Here is a 19,806-nt window from a genome sequence, read left to right on the forward strand (position 1 = left end):
TGCTGAAGGTTTACTCAGTCAGTAAAGGGATTCAAACCCATGTTCTGACTCCTTAAGACCAATTTCTGTAACACTGACAGCAAACCCAGTAACTACAGTTCTATAGGTAAGGAATAGCAAGAGGGCAGTATAAATATAGACAAAAAGGGAAGATGAAGCTGAAAAGTTAGGATGGGGCCCAATATGATGCTTGGATTTCATTCTGCAAACCCGGAGAATCAACTAAAGATTTCTAAGAAAGGCAGAAACTACTGCGATCTTTAGGTAATAAAGTTTCTTGACACAGAAATCCCTTGCAGAAAAAAATCAGTTTTACCACTTGCCTCCATAACCTTAGACAAATTTTTCTTTGGCCTCAACTCTCACAGCTAATTGCGTGCTGTGTGTGCTCAGTCGCTCATTTGTGTCCAACTCTGAGATCCCATGGACTGTAGGCCCTAGAGCTCCTCGGTCCATGGGCTTTTCCAGGCAAAAACACTGAACTGGGCTGCCACTTACTGCTTCAGGGGATCTTCCCGACCCAGGGATCAAACACGCGTCTCGCATTGGATTACTGTTCCAATTAAACAGTAGTGGTGATTAAACGATATAGGGTATGACACAAGGGGGCGCTCGATAAACGTGGATTTCCCTTTTAAGTAGGAAAAAGAATTCGTTTGGTTTTTTTTTAATAGGTACACATGAGCCAGCAAAACCAGAATGAGAGATCCTGCTAGCTTCAGCTGCAACCACACCTCAGTTGGCAAAAACCTCACATAAGCTCACCGTTTCCAGGGTTACGCTCTCACCTCTCACTTTTCTCAATCCGCCCCTCGACCAAGAAAATCTAACCGACCCCTAGCAAAGCCCCCATAAACTGGCTACAGGACCACCCAACCTACCCCGCCCTTCCCTCATACGCGGCTCGCTGATGATATCATATCCACTTCCGTTTCTGAAAAGGCCTCTCTTCATTCTCTACGGTCGCTCTAGGCTGACGCTTCCACGGCTGGCTCTGAAGCTCAATGGTTGCTGGGCGGGGCCGTGACGTCTTTGGCGTGGCTGCAGGGGAGGCCGCGGCGGGGAAAATGGCGGACGGGAAGGCGGGAGAGGAGAAGCCTGAGAAGCCGCAGCGAGCTGGAGCCGCCGGAGGTGAACACAACCCCAGCGTCGCGGGCTATGTGGGATGCTCTGAGCCTTTCTTTGAGCTTCCCGGGGTGGGGGGAGTAGACTGGGGCGAGAATGGGCGCATCTGGCTCTCACCCGGCCAGGTGCTGGGCCCAGACGAGCCCCGGGCACGCCCGGTGCGGCCCACTGGGATCCGGGCCCACACCGCCTCCTTACCAGGGAAGAGCCGGTCACTGTTCGTCACCTCCTGGCCCCAGCAGAGACCCTGCTTCCGAAGAGAAGGGAGATGGGCACCAGAAAGGGGGACCGAACTCGGGGTGGGACTCGGAGTGGCGGTGCCCGAGCCGCTACCGCCACACCGGAGACGCACATCACACAAAACGCACACGCGCGCTCACTCAGTGCGAGTCCCGGAGCAGTGACCGCAGGAACTGGCCGCAGGCCGAGTTTCCGACGGTGCCGGCCTCTCAGTTACACCTAGGAGTTAGTTTGCTGCTCCCTTTTCACTGAGAAAGTGGACTGTCCTGGCCTTTTTCATTCCTTCATTTTTAAGCCTAATACTAATCCTGTAAGGGCTGGGTCGAGGCGATGGAAGCAAAGAGGAATACCTTTGCCTGTCTCCTGGTTTAATCCTTGGGGTCTAGGATTAGGGTTTGATTGCCTTTCTTTGAACTGTCTGCCTTTTATGTGCTAGGCTGTTGCCAGTCAGCTGCCTGCCAGATATTTAGGTGGCTAAATAGGCTAGTGTGACTCTTCCCTGTTTGTTACGATGCCAACTCAGGTTGCAGCTATCTTTATTCTGTCACCTCCAACCCTCTAAATTTGGGTCTTGTGCATTAAGGAAAAGAAACATCATGTAATCTCTCTAGCTTTCCCGTCCCTTTGTCCCTAACAAGGCTAATTTAACACGTGCGAGCTGATACTGCCTTTAGAACGTTTTAAATACCACACTGTCCTAATTCTTCAAGTCTTATCCCTGAAAGTATTTAATATGAGAAAATACATAAAATTAGTAGTATATGAAGGTGACTGTTAGGACCTCCTAACAAGTTTGATGTGAATTAACTTGGGAACGAAATTGAAAAAAAGTGTAATATTTGGTTACTTTGGACCCAGAGTTTTCCTTTTTTAAAAATACATAAGGTGCTATTACTTGAACCCAAACTCCTTTCACCGTTTCCACTCCCCTCCCTTCTTTTCTGTTGTTGTTTTACTAGTAAAACAGCTTATGAAACAACAGTTTAAACCATTTAGTACTACCTCTTTAGCGGCTTTTTGTGGCCAAAATTGGAAATTACCAAGTAAAATTACACTTAAAAGTTAGTTTGAGGGAAAACAAAGATCTGTAGCCTAAAAAGCCTTATCTGACTTAGACTACCGTTTAAGGATGGTTTTTTGTCTTGAATGAGAGTAACTGTGTTTAATGTGACCCAAAATGTAGTTTGAGGGAATTCCCTGGGGGCTTAGCGGTTAGGATTCCCAGGGTTTCACTGCCTGGCCTGGGTTGTCTCTGCTCGGGGAACTGAGATTTCACACCACTCGTGGCTGAAGTGGCCAAAACAAAACAGAAAAATGTACCATAAGTGTCAGCATAATTCTGCTGTGTAATTTATCCACCACCCTTTCAGTTAGGGATAATTTATTCTGTAGTATGAATATTGGTGTTTCTGTGTTAGCATATTTTTGTGATGAGAGTGATACAAAATTACCTTTTTTTACTAATTGCTATCAGAAGTTGTCTCCTTGTTAGTGACTTAGGCTGATATTCTTTAATAACATCTACATAATGCCTTGAGTGTGCTTTCCTTTATAAGAAAATAGTAGTTACATGTTAACCATTTTTGAATGACATGTTTTTAATGAAGTTGTACCAGAAAATCAGTTAAAACATTCATGCCATCCATGGATATTGCTCAACTGAAAATTTTATGGCAAGTAGGCACTATTTAACACTTAGCCAGTTTGTATTGGGGGGGCTTACCTGGGGATTTTTCTGATTTTTAACTCCTACTGAACAGTCCATTAAATTGGAAATATAAGTATTTTTTTAAGAAGTTAACATGAATTTATATTAATAAGCTACTTAATTGAACTACCTGCTCTCACCTTTAAGGGGAGGGATAATGTTAAGGTTTAGGCTTTGGGTAGCTTTTCTGTTTTTTCTTCCCTTTGGCTAAATTTTTGTAGCTCCTTGAAACAAGTAGAAATTTTAGAGCTACTCATGTTGTAATCATACTCACCTCAAGCTATTTTATGTTTCTGATAACTACGTTAATGAAATTGACATTTCTTCTGTCAAGAGGGTCTTGAATATATTTTCATTTAAACTGCATACCAGTCCTATTAGAGACATGGATGTACACTCTTTTTTTCAGACAAAGAAGCTACCAGAATGCAAATGGGTCATGAAGGGTATCCTTATGGACTTAAAACTTACTAGGTAATTTTTTCAAAATAAGGTACCTTTTTGACTCCCAAGGCCCACCTCTCCTACTCAACTATTCAATGAAAGACGAGAAAAAAAAAAATGCTAGTACTGTGTGTAGTTTGATTTCACATTAACTAGTCTATACATTTTATTTGCTCAGAATACAAACTAAATAAAATCTCTTATTTAGATACTCCTTGATAAATAATCTAATAATAACTGTCCATGTTTGTTATAAAGTGATTTTTTTTTAAACTGCATGTTTTTTCACTCTTTAAAATGTAAGTCACATTGCTAAGATTTTTCACATTACTAATCTGTGACCATTCAAAATTTTGTTTTCCACAGTGCCAGAATAGAAAACATCTCATTAAATAAACTGAAAACAGCAGTTCATGATTACAAGCCTCACCCGCCCAAACAACTGCTAAAGTAGTACATGTATTTAAGGGAAAACACTTAATGGACTTTAAAACACTTTATAATGGTCTTGATAGTTTGCCTCTTCAGATGACAGGAACACAGATGTGGATAAAATTTGGGTTGCTAGCAGTTGATTAGTTAATTGTAGTTTTCTCAAGTCCTCTGTTCATGTTACCTTCTTCTAGAGCAGTAATTATAGAAATCTTCCCCAGACATCATAGGAGTGGACAGATAGTATTACGTTCCATGTATTAGCACAGACTAGTTCAGTTAGTTGTCACACTTAATGTTGTTCTTAATATTATAGTAATAACTATCCTTTTCACTTTTCCTCATATTTATGCTTTGACTTTTCTAGATTCTTTGTTCCCGAACTATTTTTTGGGTAAAAGGATTCCTAGAATATGATAGCCCTTGAGTCACGGTTCAAAGATCAGAGTTACACTAGAATCAAGACTAAATGTTCTTTGTGCTACTTGTTTTGATGTTTTTCAGAGTTTGTGACTGCACAAACTTGTGCCTTTAGTGGTGTATAGATTGCTTCTATATGTAAATTCAGTGGTTTTTTTTTTTTTTTAATGTGTTTCAATACATAGAGCCAATAAGTTTTCAGTTTTAGCTGTGCCAGTCACAGAGAAGTAGTAGTTATGACTGTTTCGGTTTTACTGTAAATTCATACTTGATTAAAACTCTAAGGGTACAGAATAAAATTTGGCATAAATGATTTTAGTGATAGACTGAAAAATAATGTTTGTATAATACTGTCTAAGAAATTCTAAATTGAATTCTATATTTCAAATATTGAGTAGCAATGTTACATTCTTTGAGTGCTTTTGTAATTTTATATCTAAATAAGTGAATTCAGACAGCCATTATAATGCTCTTTTCTTCCTAAGGAAATCCCCAAACCTCATACTGCTTAATTTCTCCCCTACATTGTTTTTACAACTTTCAGCCCTTGTCTAAAGGTAATAAAGAATTTTTTATTTTCCTGTAAACAAAATCAAATGTTCTGTTCAAAGTGCTAATTAATTTAGCTACCCCATCATTCCAAAATTATATAGATTGGGATCTATAACCTCTTGTCCTTTATTACTCGTCAGTCTGTTTGATTTCCCCTTTTCCATCCATTCTTGCTTTTTGTCATGTTTTCCAAACTGTTGTCAGGGTCATTCCTTAGAGAATCTTCTCTTTCTCCATAAATACTCATCTGGTGTATATTGTACAGGGTAAATTGGTAAACTTGGGAAAGAAAATATTTAATAATCAGCCAATTTTCTTCTGTCTTGCTTCCCAGTATGTTCTTAAATAGCCTTCATGTGTAACGTTCAAGATGTTAACTCATTTCATTTGTTAATATAAACAAGCAAAATTACTGAAAGACATCTTGCATTCCATGTCTACATGTGTGTGCCTTCTGTTAGAAATTATCGTTTTTAGCTCATCTTTTTTTATGATGAAAAAATAATGTGTGAACCTAAATATAATTGTTGATCACTCTTTAAGAATAGGCTAAACAGATGATAATCAAGCTTTGAGAGTAGAATTAAGTTACTAAAGAGGGGATGACCTTGATGTCTTCCTTGAAGTTCCTTTCTAAAGATTGTGTGAAATGTTCATGAAGAACACGTCACTCAAGAAAGTTACTGCAGGCTGTACTGTGCAGTTTGGGACATAATGGGCTGGTCATAAAAAGGTACTTTGTATAACTAGTAGTATACTATTGAAGAATATTAGGTGTTTTATTAGTCAGATGTATTCTATGATGTGACTAATTGCCAACAAACCAGTTCATGTAGAAGAGTTGCTAATTTATGAAAAGCGAAATTCCACAGGTAATTAGATTATTATGCAACGTAGAGTATTTAGTTGAAGGGTCTTTTGTGAACTCTATTTTTATAATTTTAAATTGCTCTGTATTTTATGCTAGTTAATTCATGGGAGCCTCTTCTACTGCCACACAATCTCAGTTCCTGCTGTATACTCTAACAAACAGTGGAAGAGACTGTTGGGTCAGTAGGTGACAACTGCAGAGGTGTCTTCCTTATAACGATGCTTTTTGAGGTTGCTGCTCCCATCAATCTGCTCAGTAAAAATAGCTCATCTTGGTAAGTTGTTTCGACTTCACCAGGACCTGAAGAAGAAGCAGAAAAACCTGTGAAAACTAAGACTGTTTCTTCCAGTAATGGAGGGGAAAATTCCAGTCGCAGCGCTGAGAAGCGATCAGCTGAAGATGAAACTGCAGACCTCCCAACAAAGCCTACAAAGATCTCCAAGTTTGGATTTGCCATAGGTAGTCAGACGACAAAGAAAGCCTCAGCCATATCCATCAAACTTGGCTCAAGTGTGAGTTATTTTATATATTATATTTATAATGGGTCTTAAGGATGTGTTTTGGAAAGCTGCTTTTATTGGATTATGATAAATTAAGTATAAAATGATATGTTGGTGCATGAACTTATAACATGTAAGTATTTAAGACATTATTAGGATATTCAAGAAAAGTCTGGATGAGTTATAACTCCAGCTGTTTTTTAAAAAGTTTGGAATATGAGAAGGAACAAATATTGTAGGGAATATATGACTAGCTTATAATTTCCTAACTTGTGCAAAACCTCTGAAAAATGTTTATCTTTTAATTCCAGTGATGTTAAAAAATAGTATCTCTAGAAATCATTTGTGTCGTAAAAGATAAATGTTAGTAAGGTACTGCTTAATAAGAGCTTCCTGATTAACTTACTTTGGAGCCTCCAAATGGATGTTGAGTATTAAAACCTATGATAATAGTCCTTTGTGGATCAACTTTTGATTTCTTGTTTTTAGATGTAAACCTTAAATTAGTACTTATAAACTGTTGAGTGTCTGGAAAATAACTGAAATATTAGATTGAAGCATTAGACATTGGACTATTTCTGATCTACAGAAGTGATAATTTCCTGTGATTCAACTAAATAGGACTCCTCTTTAAGAAAAAGGAAGTTACTTTAATAGCATATTGCTGTTGACTTTAGAATATGGTTATACATTCTTGTGTAAGGAGTATAATCCTAAAATTGCTTTGGTTTATTCATGTCCTGTGAAAATTAACGCTCAGTTGCCAAGTACATACAGCTTGATATCTTCATTAGATATTCAAAGATTTTTAAATGGATCAGGAGAAAAAATATGGATCAGATTCCTACTAGAGTGTGTGTGTTTGAGCTACATGTCTAGTTTTCATAAAGCTACTATTCCTTAGAACCCCCCCTCCTGCCATATGCTGTTTTGCCTTTTCTTCCTTTTTGTAAAAAATTTAGTCTGAACAAAAGGCATTCAGCTTATAACTTCATTATTTCATGATTCTTCTACTTGAGCTGATTCTTTTGGTTTAATCTGTTTTTTTTTATAACATTGCATATACCCACCTGCATAAATATTTACTTTTTTTGATTGTCATTAAAGATGTGGTTCTCATGTACACTTCTCATATAGGTGTTCCCCTTGGTAATAGATTTTACTGTGGTTGAACATACCACATAAGTCAGATACCCATATCCCTACTTTTTCTAAGTTATTGAAGTGATTTAGTAATTGCTGATCATTTTAGTTAGGAAGGTTATGCTTAAAAAGGCCTATTCACTAAAACTTAAACCTTTAGAAAACAAACTTTTTTTTTTTTTTTTCATAAAATAAACCAAAGTGTAAACATAATCTTGGTGAAGTGAGATGTAGGATGTGAAAATAGTTGAAGCTGTTGCTTTTGATTATATGATGTGAAAACAACCGGCGAATACTTGAGTCTTATGTTGTATGTAAAACATCAAATACATGACATGTTTTAAGAGTAAAGGGTGTTTTCTGGAGTCACTATGCATAATTTCCAAATGAACATTTTCATTTCTTCAAAAGTACACACTTTATAAAGATGTTTGTGTTATATAAGAGGGATGATTAATTTTGTTTCAGCAGCTCAGAGATGATTTTATTGGGGAGGTGATGCTAGAGCTGACTTTAAATACAGGAAAGAGGCAAAAGGACTCAGATAAAAAAGAGTTTAATGCAGGGAATTCCCTGGCAGTCCAGTGATTAAGATTCAGTGCTTTCACTGCTGTGGCCTTGGGTTCCTTAGTTGCAGAAGAGCCCACAGAATGCTCAAGGTGTCTTATGCAAAGGCAATTTAAATGTGAAGCTACATGATGCATTCAGGAAATTGTTCATTGTTACGAAGTGTTTAGTAGTTAAATGGAGGGTTAGAAAGCCCTCCAAATAAGACCATAGGACCAAATCATAAAGGACATAAAGGTCCGTAAGAAAATTTGGTTTTAGTCTTTAGGTTCTAGAGGAGTCATGGAACTATTGTAGACCCTTTAAACAGATTTGCATTTTAGAAGCAGTACTCTGGTACTAGTATAGAGAATTAGAGGGATAAAAACAACAGAAGCCAGGAAAATGGTAAATCTAACATAGTTTAGGCAAGAAATGCTAAGGGGCCTTAGGTGTTCCTAACGTGGTAACCAGTAAGCTGAGAAGGCAGGGGGAGATTTAAGTCTGTTTAATAGAGATCTAGTTAACAGGACCTCACAATAGAATGTGCAAGTTGAAGTAAAGGTTTTCTGGCTTGGGTACTTGATGAGCACTTCAGTACCCCTCGGATCTCTGAGTGGCACTATCCAGTGGCAGCCAGCTGATAGAGAAAGATGAATCTTGGTGTCTTTCTCAGGGTAATCTGTGCTTAACTTTAATGTTACTATGGGCAAGTGTTGATATTCATTTTCTCTTAACCTGTGCTAAGTACTTTTATGTAAATAATATTAAATTATAGATCCTAACTAGAAAATCTTGGACAGGAGGAAAACAAATGGCCATATGATTAATAAAGTAAAATCTACTGTTGATAACCCACATTTTCAAGAAAGAAGATGGATTTCTCCAAAGTTTGTTCTTAGTTCCTTACTATATGTTTCCATGAAAATGTAACATTGCATCTTTGAAGATGTTATTCCTGTCATTAAATAAGCCTGTGTAAACATTATGTGATGATACTCTTTCTAATGTTTCTTCTTCAGAAGCCTAAAGAACCGGTTCCAACTCTTGCTCCAAAAACCCTTTCAGTAGCAGCAGCTTTTAATGAAGATGAAGATGTAAGTTGATAGCTAGTTTTCTTTGTTTTACTTTAACCTGTTCTTTAGGACAACATTAGTGGCAAATTGTCAAGTTATATTAATGGTACTAGTGAACTTTTTTTTTTTTGGCAACTGTTAACAGTTTGGGTTTGTGTGTGTTTTTTCTTTTTTTTCTAATGACATCTGCACAATCTGGATATTTCTAGTAATTTGGTTGGGGGATTATTTAAAATAGACTTTGAGGGGCAAGGAACTTAAATCAACAAATGCTTACTATGAGTAATAATACATATGTGTGCTATGAGTACCTGAGTAATAGCTCCCAAGAACAATTTGGATAAGAATTAACCTTCAGAGGAGCACAAAACGTGGGGCTGGAGTGATTGGCAAGAGTATTTAAGAGAAGAAATCTGCTGCTGCTGCTGCTGCTGCTGCTGCTAAGTTGCTTCAGTCATGTCTGACTCTGTGCAATCCCATAGACAGCAGCCCACCAGGCTCCTCTGTCCCAAACATTAGGCAGGGTTTTGACAAACCAAGGAATACTGTTGTAAATTAAGATATCAGCTTTCAAATCATAAGTGGTAATGCTGAGCAGCTGTGTTTGACATCTGGAGATTTTGTAGAAATTTTAGGCAAGGATGAATATGGAATGATCGAGACTCAATAGGTAAATACAGTGGTTATCACTGTATTCTCCCTTGGACATTTACTCACTCTATACATTTGATTGCTTTCTGTATGCTAGGTACAATGAGATTACAAAGATCAATCAGACATGTTCCTCTAGGAATTCAGCCTAGCAGTGCAGGGACTTACACATAAAACGGCCCAAGATAAAATCAAAAGTACCTGAAAAGATGAAATGATACAAGAGATTTAGTTGAGGAAGAGAGGCCAGGTAACTCGATGCATGCAGTGTTGTGGAAAGACCACTGGACTGGCAGTTGGAAGACCTAGGTTCTTTTCCTGTCCTGTCCAGTTATTAACCAATAGAGAGCCTGCAACTAAATCAGTTTACCTTTTGGAGCCTTAGTTTTCCAACTTGTAAAGTGAAGGCTAAATATAGATCACAGGGTTTTAAACCATTTCTTAGAGTTCCGGGGCTCTGTGGAAATCTCTCAGGAGCTACTGTGGTATTGCATACTCGGTCGCTCAGTTGTGTCCGACTCTTTGTGGAGTCCAGTCCCCGTGGACTGCAGCCCACTCAGGCTGCTCTGCCCTGCTCCAGGCAGGAATACTGGAGTGGGTTGGCATGCCCTCCTCCAGGGGATCTTCCCAGCCCAGGAATCAAATTTAGATCTCCCACACTGCAGGCAGATTCTTTACCCTCTGAGCAACTAGGGAAGCCCAGGAATACTGGAGTGGGTAGCCAACCCTTCTTCAGGGGATCATCCCGACCCAGGAATCAAACCGGCTAACAAGCATGACTCTAGTCTCCTGCTGCTATTTCATTTATGTCTGCTCTCTTATCTATTTGGTATTTGGAAATCCAAGTAGTATTTTGTTGAGGAAAAAACTTTCTATGTCCCCTTCCCCCAAAATAAATTTTTGAAAAGCATCGACTTAAATTTAATATTTTGTCATGTCTAACCAGAATTCTTAAGAGATTATGTAGCATTTTGACCTCTACAGATTATGTCAGGGAAGGACAGTATAGGAAGAAGAGAATAGCATGTGCAGAAGTAGAAAGGCTGAAAATTGTAAGCACCTACATAATGCTTATGTTGAATATCTAACAAATTGAGTCTTTGCACATATCTTTATTTTACCTTCCATATATCCCTGTGAGTTGTGTGTTACGGTTCTTCTTATTTTCCAAATGGAGAAATTAAGCCATGAGTGCATGAGTATGTGCTTATGCACACAAGTGTCATCTAGAACTTAGAACTAGAACTTGGCTTTCTGGTTTCTCATCCTGTATTGTCTTCCCTGTTTTTAAAGAAATTTTAGACAGGTTCAGACAGCACTCTTTCTGCCATAAGATGGTAATAATCCCTGGCAGTCCAGTCGTTAAGTCTCCGCACTTCCACTGCAGGAGGTGTGGGTTTGATCTCTGGTCAGGGAATTAAGATCCTGCGTGCCTTACAGTGCTGCCAAAAAAAAGGAAATAAAGTCTTTATTTGATTCTTATTTTTCTGAGGAACATAGTTAGCCTTGGATATATATCTCAGCCTGAAATACAGTGGACAGAGAATATGTTCATTTGTTTAATTTTGAAATTTAAAAATACTTTTTCAGTTCTGTCTCTTTAGTTTCTTTTAATTTGTAGAATGTTCCCCAGTTTGGATTTGTCTCATGTTCCCTTATTATTAGATTCACGTTCCCCTTGGCCGGTGTACCACAGAAATGATGCCAGGTTGTCAGTGCATATTATATCAGGAGCACATGTGTCAGTGTGTCCTGTTACTGGCAGTGCTACCTTTGGTCATTGGGTTAAGTGGTGACTGCCAGATCGCTCTTCTGTCAAATTACTGTTTTACCTTTTATAATTAAAATTTATCTTGGGATATGTTTTAAGAATACATGAAAATACCCAACTACTTAAGCATTCATTCATGAATGTTAACATTCATTGATGATTGTTACCAGAATTAGTTCTATTATGTTTGCCAAATGGTGATTTTTTTTTTCATTCTTTCCTCCTGTCTATGAATTGTCTCACTTAAGGAAGAGCTTTTCTTTCTTTATACAAGCGTAGCCTATTCAATAGGCTATAATGCTCAAATTGTCCCAGATTTGACCAGTAGAAACCTCTTTAAGGTGGATCTTGAGATGATTGCTTAAAAAATATTTATCTCAGCAGTAACATTTACACATAAAAACATCTAAAAGACACTTGTCACATTCTTTTTCACCAGCTGTAACTGTGGAAAAGCAGTAAGGAATGAGCTTTCAAGATGTCTTTACAGGAAAGAAGACATTTTTGAGAAGGAGCGATACAGTGAAGTGGTTTAGAGCCTTTTTTTTAGTGTCCAGCTGTTTTGTGACTTTGGACATGTTAACCATGCATACTTCAGCTACAACATTTGAATGATGACACTCATCCCGTTTGGTAGGATTGTTAGAGTTTTCAGAGATAGTGCATATTAAAGCATTTAACACAACATGTAGATTCTAGTAAACAACTACTTTTAGTTCTAAAGTATCAGGTTTTTTTTACCAGAATTCTTTCTTTTTGCAGATTCAGCACTTGAAGTATAGGTCTCTTTAATGTAGTTAAAATTAGATACTTTTTTAACCAAAATTTACACTTGGATATAAAATTTAGCATTATTAGTATCAAGTGATTTTAATATAGTTGACCCTTGGCCAGCACAGGTTTGAACTGCACGGGCCTATTTATACGCAGATTTTTTTTCCATAAACATGTGCTACAGTACTACACTATCCCAAGCTGATTGAATCCTTGGATGTGGAACCGTGGATATGGAGGGCTCACTGTAAAGTTATACACAGGTTTTTGACTGGAGGAGGTTTGGGTCGGGGGGTGGTACCCCTAACTGCCCCCTGCATTGTTCAAGAGTCTGCTGTATCTATCTGCAGTCATTTCTTTGTGTCTCTTTTTTTTCCAGAGTGAACCAGAGGAAATGCCTCCAGAAGCAAAGATGAGGATGAAGAATATTGGAAGGTATAATTTTTGTATAATATTGTAGAAAATTATAGTGAATTTAAAGCAAGAATAAATTGCACATAGTCTGTTAGTGTTCAAGCTTTTCTTGCATATTTGGGCAAAACAGTTTTGTTTTCTAATATGGCAGTATATCTCTCCTGATAAGAGAAAATTCGTATTTTAAGAAAAAATAGCTACAATATAATGCTATTTCTTTTCAGATACATGTAATCTGTATTTCTTCAAGTAATCAGAAGTGTTTCCGATTTAAAATTTTTTTCAAGTATAAAGAAATGGCTTTCACTCATCTCACCTACAGTAGCATTCCCACCAGTTAATCTTGATTGTATGTGCTCCTTTTTCCTTGGTAATATAGATGCTAAATATCAAAATAAGATAAAAACCATCTTTAAATTTTCCTGTTTGTTATTATGGAGATAACATTAATTTCATATTAACATGATACTCAGTTTATCTTTGTGCATAAATGGATAACTCAGAGGTCAGTAAGGAAGCTGCGCTTCAAAACGGCCTCTACCATGTCCCCGTTTCTAGCAAATGTGTATTCTCCCAAGAACTAAGTGCTAAGTCTTTTAGCATCAGTCTTAAGACTTTGCCTTTGGTTCCAATGGGAACAGTGCCAGTAGCTGTCTACCGGCCTCCCTTTCATACAAGACTCTAAAGTAAAAAATACATCTGACATTATAACCAAAATATAAACCAAATCTATACCTGCATATATCTTAACATTTAACATCAAAGCATGTTCATAAAATGACAACCATTTTATGTGTGATACATCTTCATTTTTTTTTGTTTCATTTTTTGTAAATACTGGTGGCAGGTCACCAAATTGATCTAATGACCCTGTTAATGGGTTACATGGAGAAGGAAATGGCAACCCACTCCAGTATTCTTACCTGGAGAATCCCATGGACAGAGGAGCCTGGCGGGCTATAGTCCATGGGGTTGCAAGAGTCAGACACTTCTTAGGGACTAAACCACAGTGGGTTACAAGCAACTGTTTTTAAAACTATAGTGGTTGCCACCTTTAGCTGTTTATCAAAATCACCTTAAATGTTTGTTAAATCTACAAATTTACCTGGCTCCTCCTCAGGCCCACTGAATCTGAAATTTTAGGACTGGGTCTGTGGAAAGGGTATTTTTAAAAAGATGTGTAGCAGCTTCTGATGTTTGGCCTCCATTTATAATGGGTGCTAAACAGACATTTTGAAAGAGTTAAAAACATGGCCCAAAAGTCATTATATAACATTTTAAATAAATTTCTTTCTTTTAACACAGGGATACACCAACATCAGCAGGACCAAATTCCTTCAATAAAGGAAAGCATGGGTTTTCTGATAACCAGAAGCTATGGGAGCGAAATATAAAATCTCATCTTGGAAATGTCCATGACCAAGACAATTAAATGATGTGTTTTGAGATTGGGGTGTGGGGTGGGTGTAAAGTTAAAAGGAACAGTTTCCTTTTTTAAGGAATGGTATAAGACTATCTTTGGAGCCGCCTTTTTTTTTTTTTTTCTTTTTTTAAATATTGAGTGATACACTAATAAATGAGAATTTGAAATTAGAGGTAATTTATGTTTTATATACAGATTTCGAGACATTTACTAATTTTGTAGTTTCATGTGATTAGTTTCCAAAGGTTACAGATACTAAAAAATTCAGAAATGGTACCTTTCTAAGAATTGCATATTTTTTTAGACACAACTATTAGCACATTAGGAGGGAAGCAAAAAGTTGTCTATTTAAACTGTAGACAGTTACTCTCTAACTTAACTCCCTTATTAACCTAAACTTGTCTGGCTCCCAGGAACAGCCTTATAGAGAAGGGAGTATTGTATTGGGAGGAAAATGTTACTGGACTATTGACTGAGAAAGTAAATTAGATAAAATACAGCTTTTTTTTTTTTCCTAATGGGCATTTGTTTAGTTTCACATCATCATTAACTAGTTATTGCATTGCTATCAGTGGATACATATGCTTAAGCTCTTTAGAAAGAACATTTTTAAATTTTATGTAAACTGTTAAGTATTTAAAATAGCCCACTTCATTTTAAGGGTCTTGTCTATCTTCATTAGTCTTCAAAAAACAACCATTTGCTACCAAAGTAAATCAGTATTTTGAATGTGCTTCTCTTGATTTTTGTTATTAGCTAGTTCCTGTAAGCATTTCCACCAGATCTTGAGGCAAATCATAAGGAAGCTGTTTCTTTTAAAATAACAAACCACCACCAAAAATTTAAATGTACATAATAGTTAAATGTTTGGCTGTTCTTATTTTTTAAAGGGTATAAACACCAAAAAAAAAAAAGGGGGGGAGCAACATTGTATGAAGATGGAAGATAAGAAAGATGCACTTTCTGTAACTTTATCAAAGCATTTATGTTACTAACTTGTGAAATCCAATTTGATTTGAACTTATTAACAGGAATTCTTATTTAGCACAAAAATATGGTTTACTTTAACTGTATACTTGCTAACCAGTGGCCTCTCAAAAGCACATTTTAGATACTGAAAATGAAGAAAATGCATCTTTAAACATATTTTACGGAATCTTCGACCACATATACTTTGTTAATCTATGTGTTGTAGGATTGTGTTTATTTTGTATTTTTGTATTGTATATGAATTCTTTTTTAATGTGACAGTTAAACACATCTTTTAAAGCATAGACACACATAGAAGAAACATATGGTATAATGATTTCCTACGAAGTTAGATTTGGAGGCAGCTTCAGACTGTTGGATTGGTGGTAACTACTTGCTGAGTTCTTTTAATAAGTAATAACTCCAGAGAAGCAGCCTGTATATATTCCTAATACTTTGTTCACTTGCATTTGAGATTAGAATAAGCCCCAAGTAAAACAATGGAAATGTATATAGAACTATTAGTTCTTACATGATTTAATTATATCAAGATACATGAATTTAACTTGCTTTAATGTAGGCAAACTTTCCATTTTTGTTCATTTTAATGTTTATGTTGAAATAACATCCCTCTCCTACATTTCATTTTCTTGACTCAAATATCAACCTACAGTCAAGATGGGAGAGAGAAACAACTAAGATGATTGTCTTTACTAAAATACCAATAAATTTGTCAAACTCTATTAGTGTTCTTATTTTCTGTTCCAGTTAATTGTTGCTGGGTTTGTTTTAAGCGAAGAGACATGTTGTTATTACTGTTGCCCAGATTGTTGGCTGAAGTAATGGGAGATATAAAATTGTTTTTTGGAATCTACATAACTGAGCACATAGTTCGAGAGCATTATGATATCTCTGGTTTGAAAAGACTTAATCCAAATTCTCCCCTCCCTCTACTGCCAAAATGTCATCTAGTGTGTGCTGTAATAAGTCCTAGCCAAAGCATATCTTCGAAAAATCTTAAGTGTTAGAACGTATTCTGTTACTAGTGGCTGCCATTGATTATCTCTGAATATTTTCTTAATGTGTATAATGCTCCTGTCCAATAGCTCAAGTCTTAGTAAATGAAAAGACTGAACTACATTTTAGAATTAAGATTCATTTCTAGTTTAATTACAAATGAAGGCAATAAATTTGTTTTTTTATAACTAATTATCAAGGTTAGTTTGATACACTGTGGAGCGATTTTTCAAGTTACTTTCTTGCTGAGATGATACTTTTTAATTTTTTTCAACTTCATTTTGAAAAAATTTCAAACTTAGAAAACATTGCAAAAATATATGAAGTATTTCCCTTGTTCTTCTAGTGATAACATATAACCACAGGATGATTGTCAAAATCAGGGAATTAACATTATTAAAATACTGTCACCTTTTACTATTATTCTGCAGACCTTACTCAGATTTCACCATTTGCTCCCCTAATGTCTCCCTAGTTGAAGTTTCACTTCATTAGCACACATTGTTTAGTTGTCATCTCTTAAACTCCTTTAATCTGAGACTCTTTGGAGTTTGTCTTCTATGACCTTAGACTTCTTGAAAAGTACAGGCCAATTTGTAAAAGATCTCCCAGTTTAGGGTTTCCCTAATGTTTAAATTGTTTAATGCACTTTTGGCAAAAGTAAGACACCTGATGGATACTCAGTGCATCTGCAAGCACATGATGTCAGTTTGTCCTCTTCCTAGTAATGTTAATTTTGACCACTTGGTTAGGGTGGTATTTGCCAGATGTATCCAATATCAAATTTGTAATCTGTAATTAGTATCTTGTAATTTGTAATTAGTATCTTATGGGAAAATTATTGTCTCATATTTCTCATACTTTTGCCCACTAATTGCAGACATTCATGGTTTCTGTTTCTGGTTTTTTTTTCCTTAGGCTTTTTATTGAAACAGTTAGTGTAGGATTTGCCAAATGATGAGTTTTCTATTTTCATCTTTCCTTCTGCTCTAAGTAGTTCAAATTCTGTTAGGAAATTTCCATCTGCATTCTTTATTCAAATACCATGTTGATAATGGGCTCATATGTTTTTATGTTATTCTGTAGGTTAGAGTGCATTACTATCATATATTTTATTACTCAGATTCCCAAATTTGCCCATGCAAACCCCTTCGCATTGACCCCTGTGCCTTTTTGACATGTCACCATTAATATTTTCTGGAACCAGAAGATGTTCTAGACTCATCTCGTATTTTCTCTTCTCTAACCTTAGAATCAATGATTTCTGTAAGCATCCATGGTTCCATTCAGAACCTATTTAGAAGCCAAAATCTGCACTAAGTGTACACTTTGGTACTGAAGTGTCATTGCTTCCAGCCTGCTTAACAGAGCTAGGAAAAAAATGTATGTATGTATATATACATCTATATCAATTTCCAGATCTGTTAGGTGTTATGTATTTGTGTCTGTTAATTGTATGTGTATATGTATGTATATACTATGTATGTCCTTCAGTTCATATAGATACTTCCATTACAACACCAACACCAGATTCATTCTAGTCTTTCTCCTTTCTTTATTACTCGTCCAACAGTAAGAAATCTGACTTTGACTATTATCTTTTCACTTATTTGCTTAATTTCTAGAATACACAAGGTAGTTCCAGAGTTATTCATAATTTCCCAATGAAAAACTACTAACCAGAGTACAGTGTTTGTATATAGTTCCTTTATAGTATTAAAAGTACATAAAATACTGGTTTACAGAGGTTATTTATTTGCTCCCCCTTTTAGGGTGGTTGTGTTACTTGTAATGCATTTGTGTTTCATTATTCCTGCTCACTCCTTGTTAATGTTATTTGAAATATTAGCATAGGTCTAAAAGTTGAAACTGTACAAACATTGTCCCTCCCTATTCTTTCTCATTCTCTTCCTCCTGTCCTTTCTATCTTGTTTGCACCTATCCCCTATAAGTAATCTATCTTTGGTTTTTGGTTTATCCTTGTTTCCTTTTGAATAAATGAATAAATGGGTGTTTATTATATCTCCTTATTTCTTACATGAAATGTAATGTAGTTACTCTTATTCTCCCCACCCCACCCCACCCTTCATAGTATATCCTGGAAACTATGCCAGTTGATGGAGATCTATCTTTATTTGCTTTACACAGCAGTAAAAATTATATATTATAGGTTGCATGTGTGTGGGCTCAGTCATTATGTCATGTCCAACTCTTCTGTGAGCCCTCTGGACTGTAGTCCACCAGGCTCCTCTGTCCATGGGATTTCCCAGGCAAGAATACTGGAGTGAATTGTCATTTCATTCGCCAGGGGATCTTCCGAACCCATGGATCAAACCTCTGTCTCTTGCATTGGCAGATAGATTCTTTACCACTGAGCCACCTGGGAAGACCATATTATAGATTAACATACTATATATCACCATGATATATAATTCATATTGCCTTTCAAAAAGTTTTACCAGTTTTTCAAAAAAATTTTTTTTAAAGGCTGCATAATACTCTACTGTGGGAATATACCATAGTCAGTGCAATTATTATTTGTATGGGCATTTAGGTCATTTCCAGTGTTTTGCCATTACAGTGCTGTAATTGAATAACCTGTACATGTGTTATTTTTTTATTGGGATGTACCTTCCTTCAGGTAAACTGCCACAAGTAGGATGCTGGGTCAAAATATACATATCTATGCATGTACATATACATATGCATATCTATTCTTACTAGATATTGTCATATTCTCCTGAAGGATTGTACCAGTTTGTTTCCCCACCAGAAATGTATGAGTGCCTCTTCCCACAGCCTTGCCAGCACAATGTGTTTGCCATGCTTTTTAAATTTTTGCCATCTCTGATAGGTTTTTTAAAATGGGATGTTAGAGTAATTTTAATTTGCATCTCTCTAGAGATTCCATGGTCGGAGGAGCCTGGTAGGCTGCAGTCCATGGGGTCGCAGTCGGACACGACTGAACGACTTCCTTTTCACTTTTCACTTTCATGCATTGCAGAAGGAAATGGCAACCCACTCCAGTGTTCTTGCCTGGAGAATCCCAAGGACGGGGGTATCTGGTGGGCTTCCATCTATAGGGTTGCACAGAGTCGGACACGACTGAAGCGACTTAGCAGCAGCCACAGCTATGAGTGAGATTGAGTATCTTTTCATAGTTTTAGGGGAAGTTTGAGATTCTTTTTATGAATAGCCTGTTTCATTCCATTATTGGGTTTTTGGTCTTTTCTCAAATTTTAGGAATCTGTCATTTTTTAACTTTATGTATTCTATAAATATTCTATCCCAATTAGTTGCCTCTGGTTTTGATTATGGAGTTCTTTGTAATACAGAAAGCTTTCTTTTTTTATATATAGTGAACTTTGCTTATTGCTTTTCAATTTTGTTAGTAGTTAGAAAGCCTTTCTCTATACTGAGGTCAAAGATGCGTTCACTGTTGTTTTTGTAGTACTTCATTTTAAAATGTGTTGTTTCATTTTAAAATTTAGGAGATTCCGAATTTAAAGATTCCGAATCCACTTGGAGTATATTCTTGTGCATTTGTGAGATCAAGATCTGATTTTAGTTATATCTTTATATTAAGCCATCCTAATCAGAAGTAGTCTGGTTTTGTGTTTTGGGGGTGTTAAATTTTTTCTCATAGGTTTGCATATTTCTTGTTAAATTCTTCATTAATAGTCATCTTTGTTGCTATTAAAATGAGGTTTTCTCTATCATGTGCTGGTAT

The 19,806-nt window shown here is 36.5% G+C and overlaps 1 protein-coding gene across 1 annotated transcript; it reads left to right on the forward strand.

The window, feature by feature from the left end:
* Positions 1–968: 968 nt before the first annotated feature.
* Positions 969–14,260, forward strand: PCNP (PEST proteolytic signal containing nuclear protein). The gene is made up of 5 exons (XM_052636048.1): positions 969–1,131; positions 6,090–6,304; positions 9,004–9,078; positions 12,633–12,688; positions 13,973–14,260. Exons 1-5 carry the CDS (start codon positions 1,005–1,007, stop codon positions 14,097–14,099), a joined length of 600 nt encoding a protein of 199 aa, XP_052492008.1. The 5' UTR covers positions 969–1,004; the 3' UTR covers positions 14,100–14,260.
* The last annotated feature ends 5,546 nt before the right edge of the window (positions 14,261–19,806 follow it).

The sequence above is a fragment of the Budorcas taxicolor genome, chromosome 1 (assembly GCF_023091745.1).
Source record: "Budorcas taxicolor isolate Tak-1 chromosome 1, Takin1.1, whole genome shotgun sequence".
NCBI lineage: Eukaryota > Metazoa > Chordata > Mammalia > Artiodactyla > Bovidae > Budorcas > Budorcas taxicolor.

Bases quoted from the DNA above. Each gene is read 5' to 3' on its own strand.
- PCNP (XM_052636048.1), top strand. From the start codon at position 1,005: ATGGTTGCTGGGCGGGGCCGTGACGTCTTTGGCGTGGCTGCAGGGGAG. The intron at 6,305-9,003 runs GTGAGTTATTTT...TTTCTTCTTCAG, and splicing joins CCATCAAACTTGGCTCAAGT to AAGCCTAAAGAACCGGTTCC. The intron at 12,689-13,972 runs GTATAATTTTTG...CTTTTAACACAG, and splicing joins AGGATGAAGAATATTGGAAG to GGATACACCAACATCAGCAG.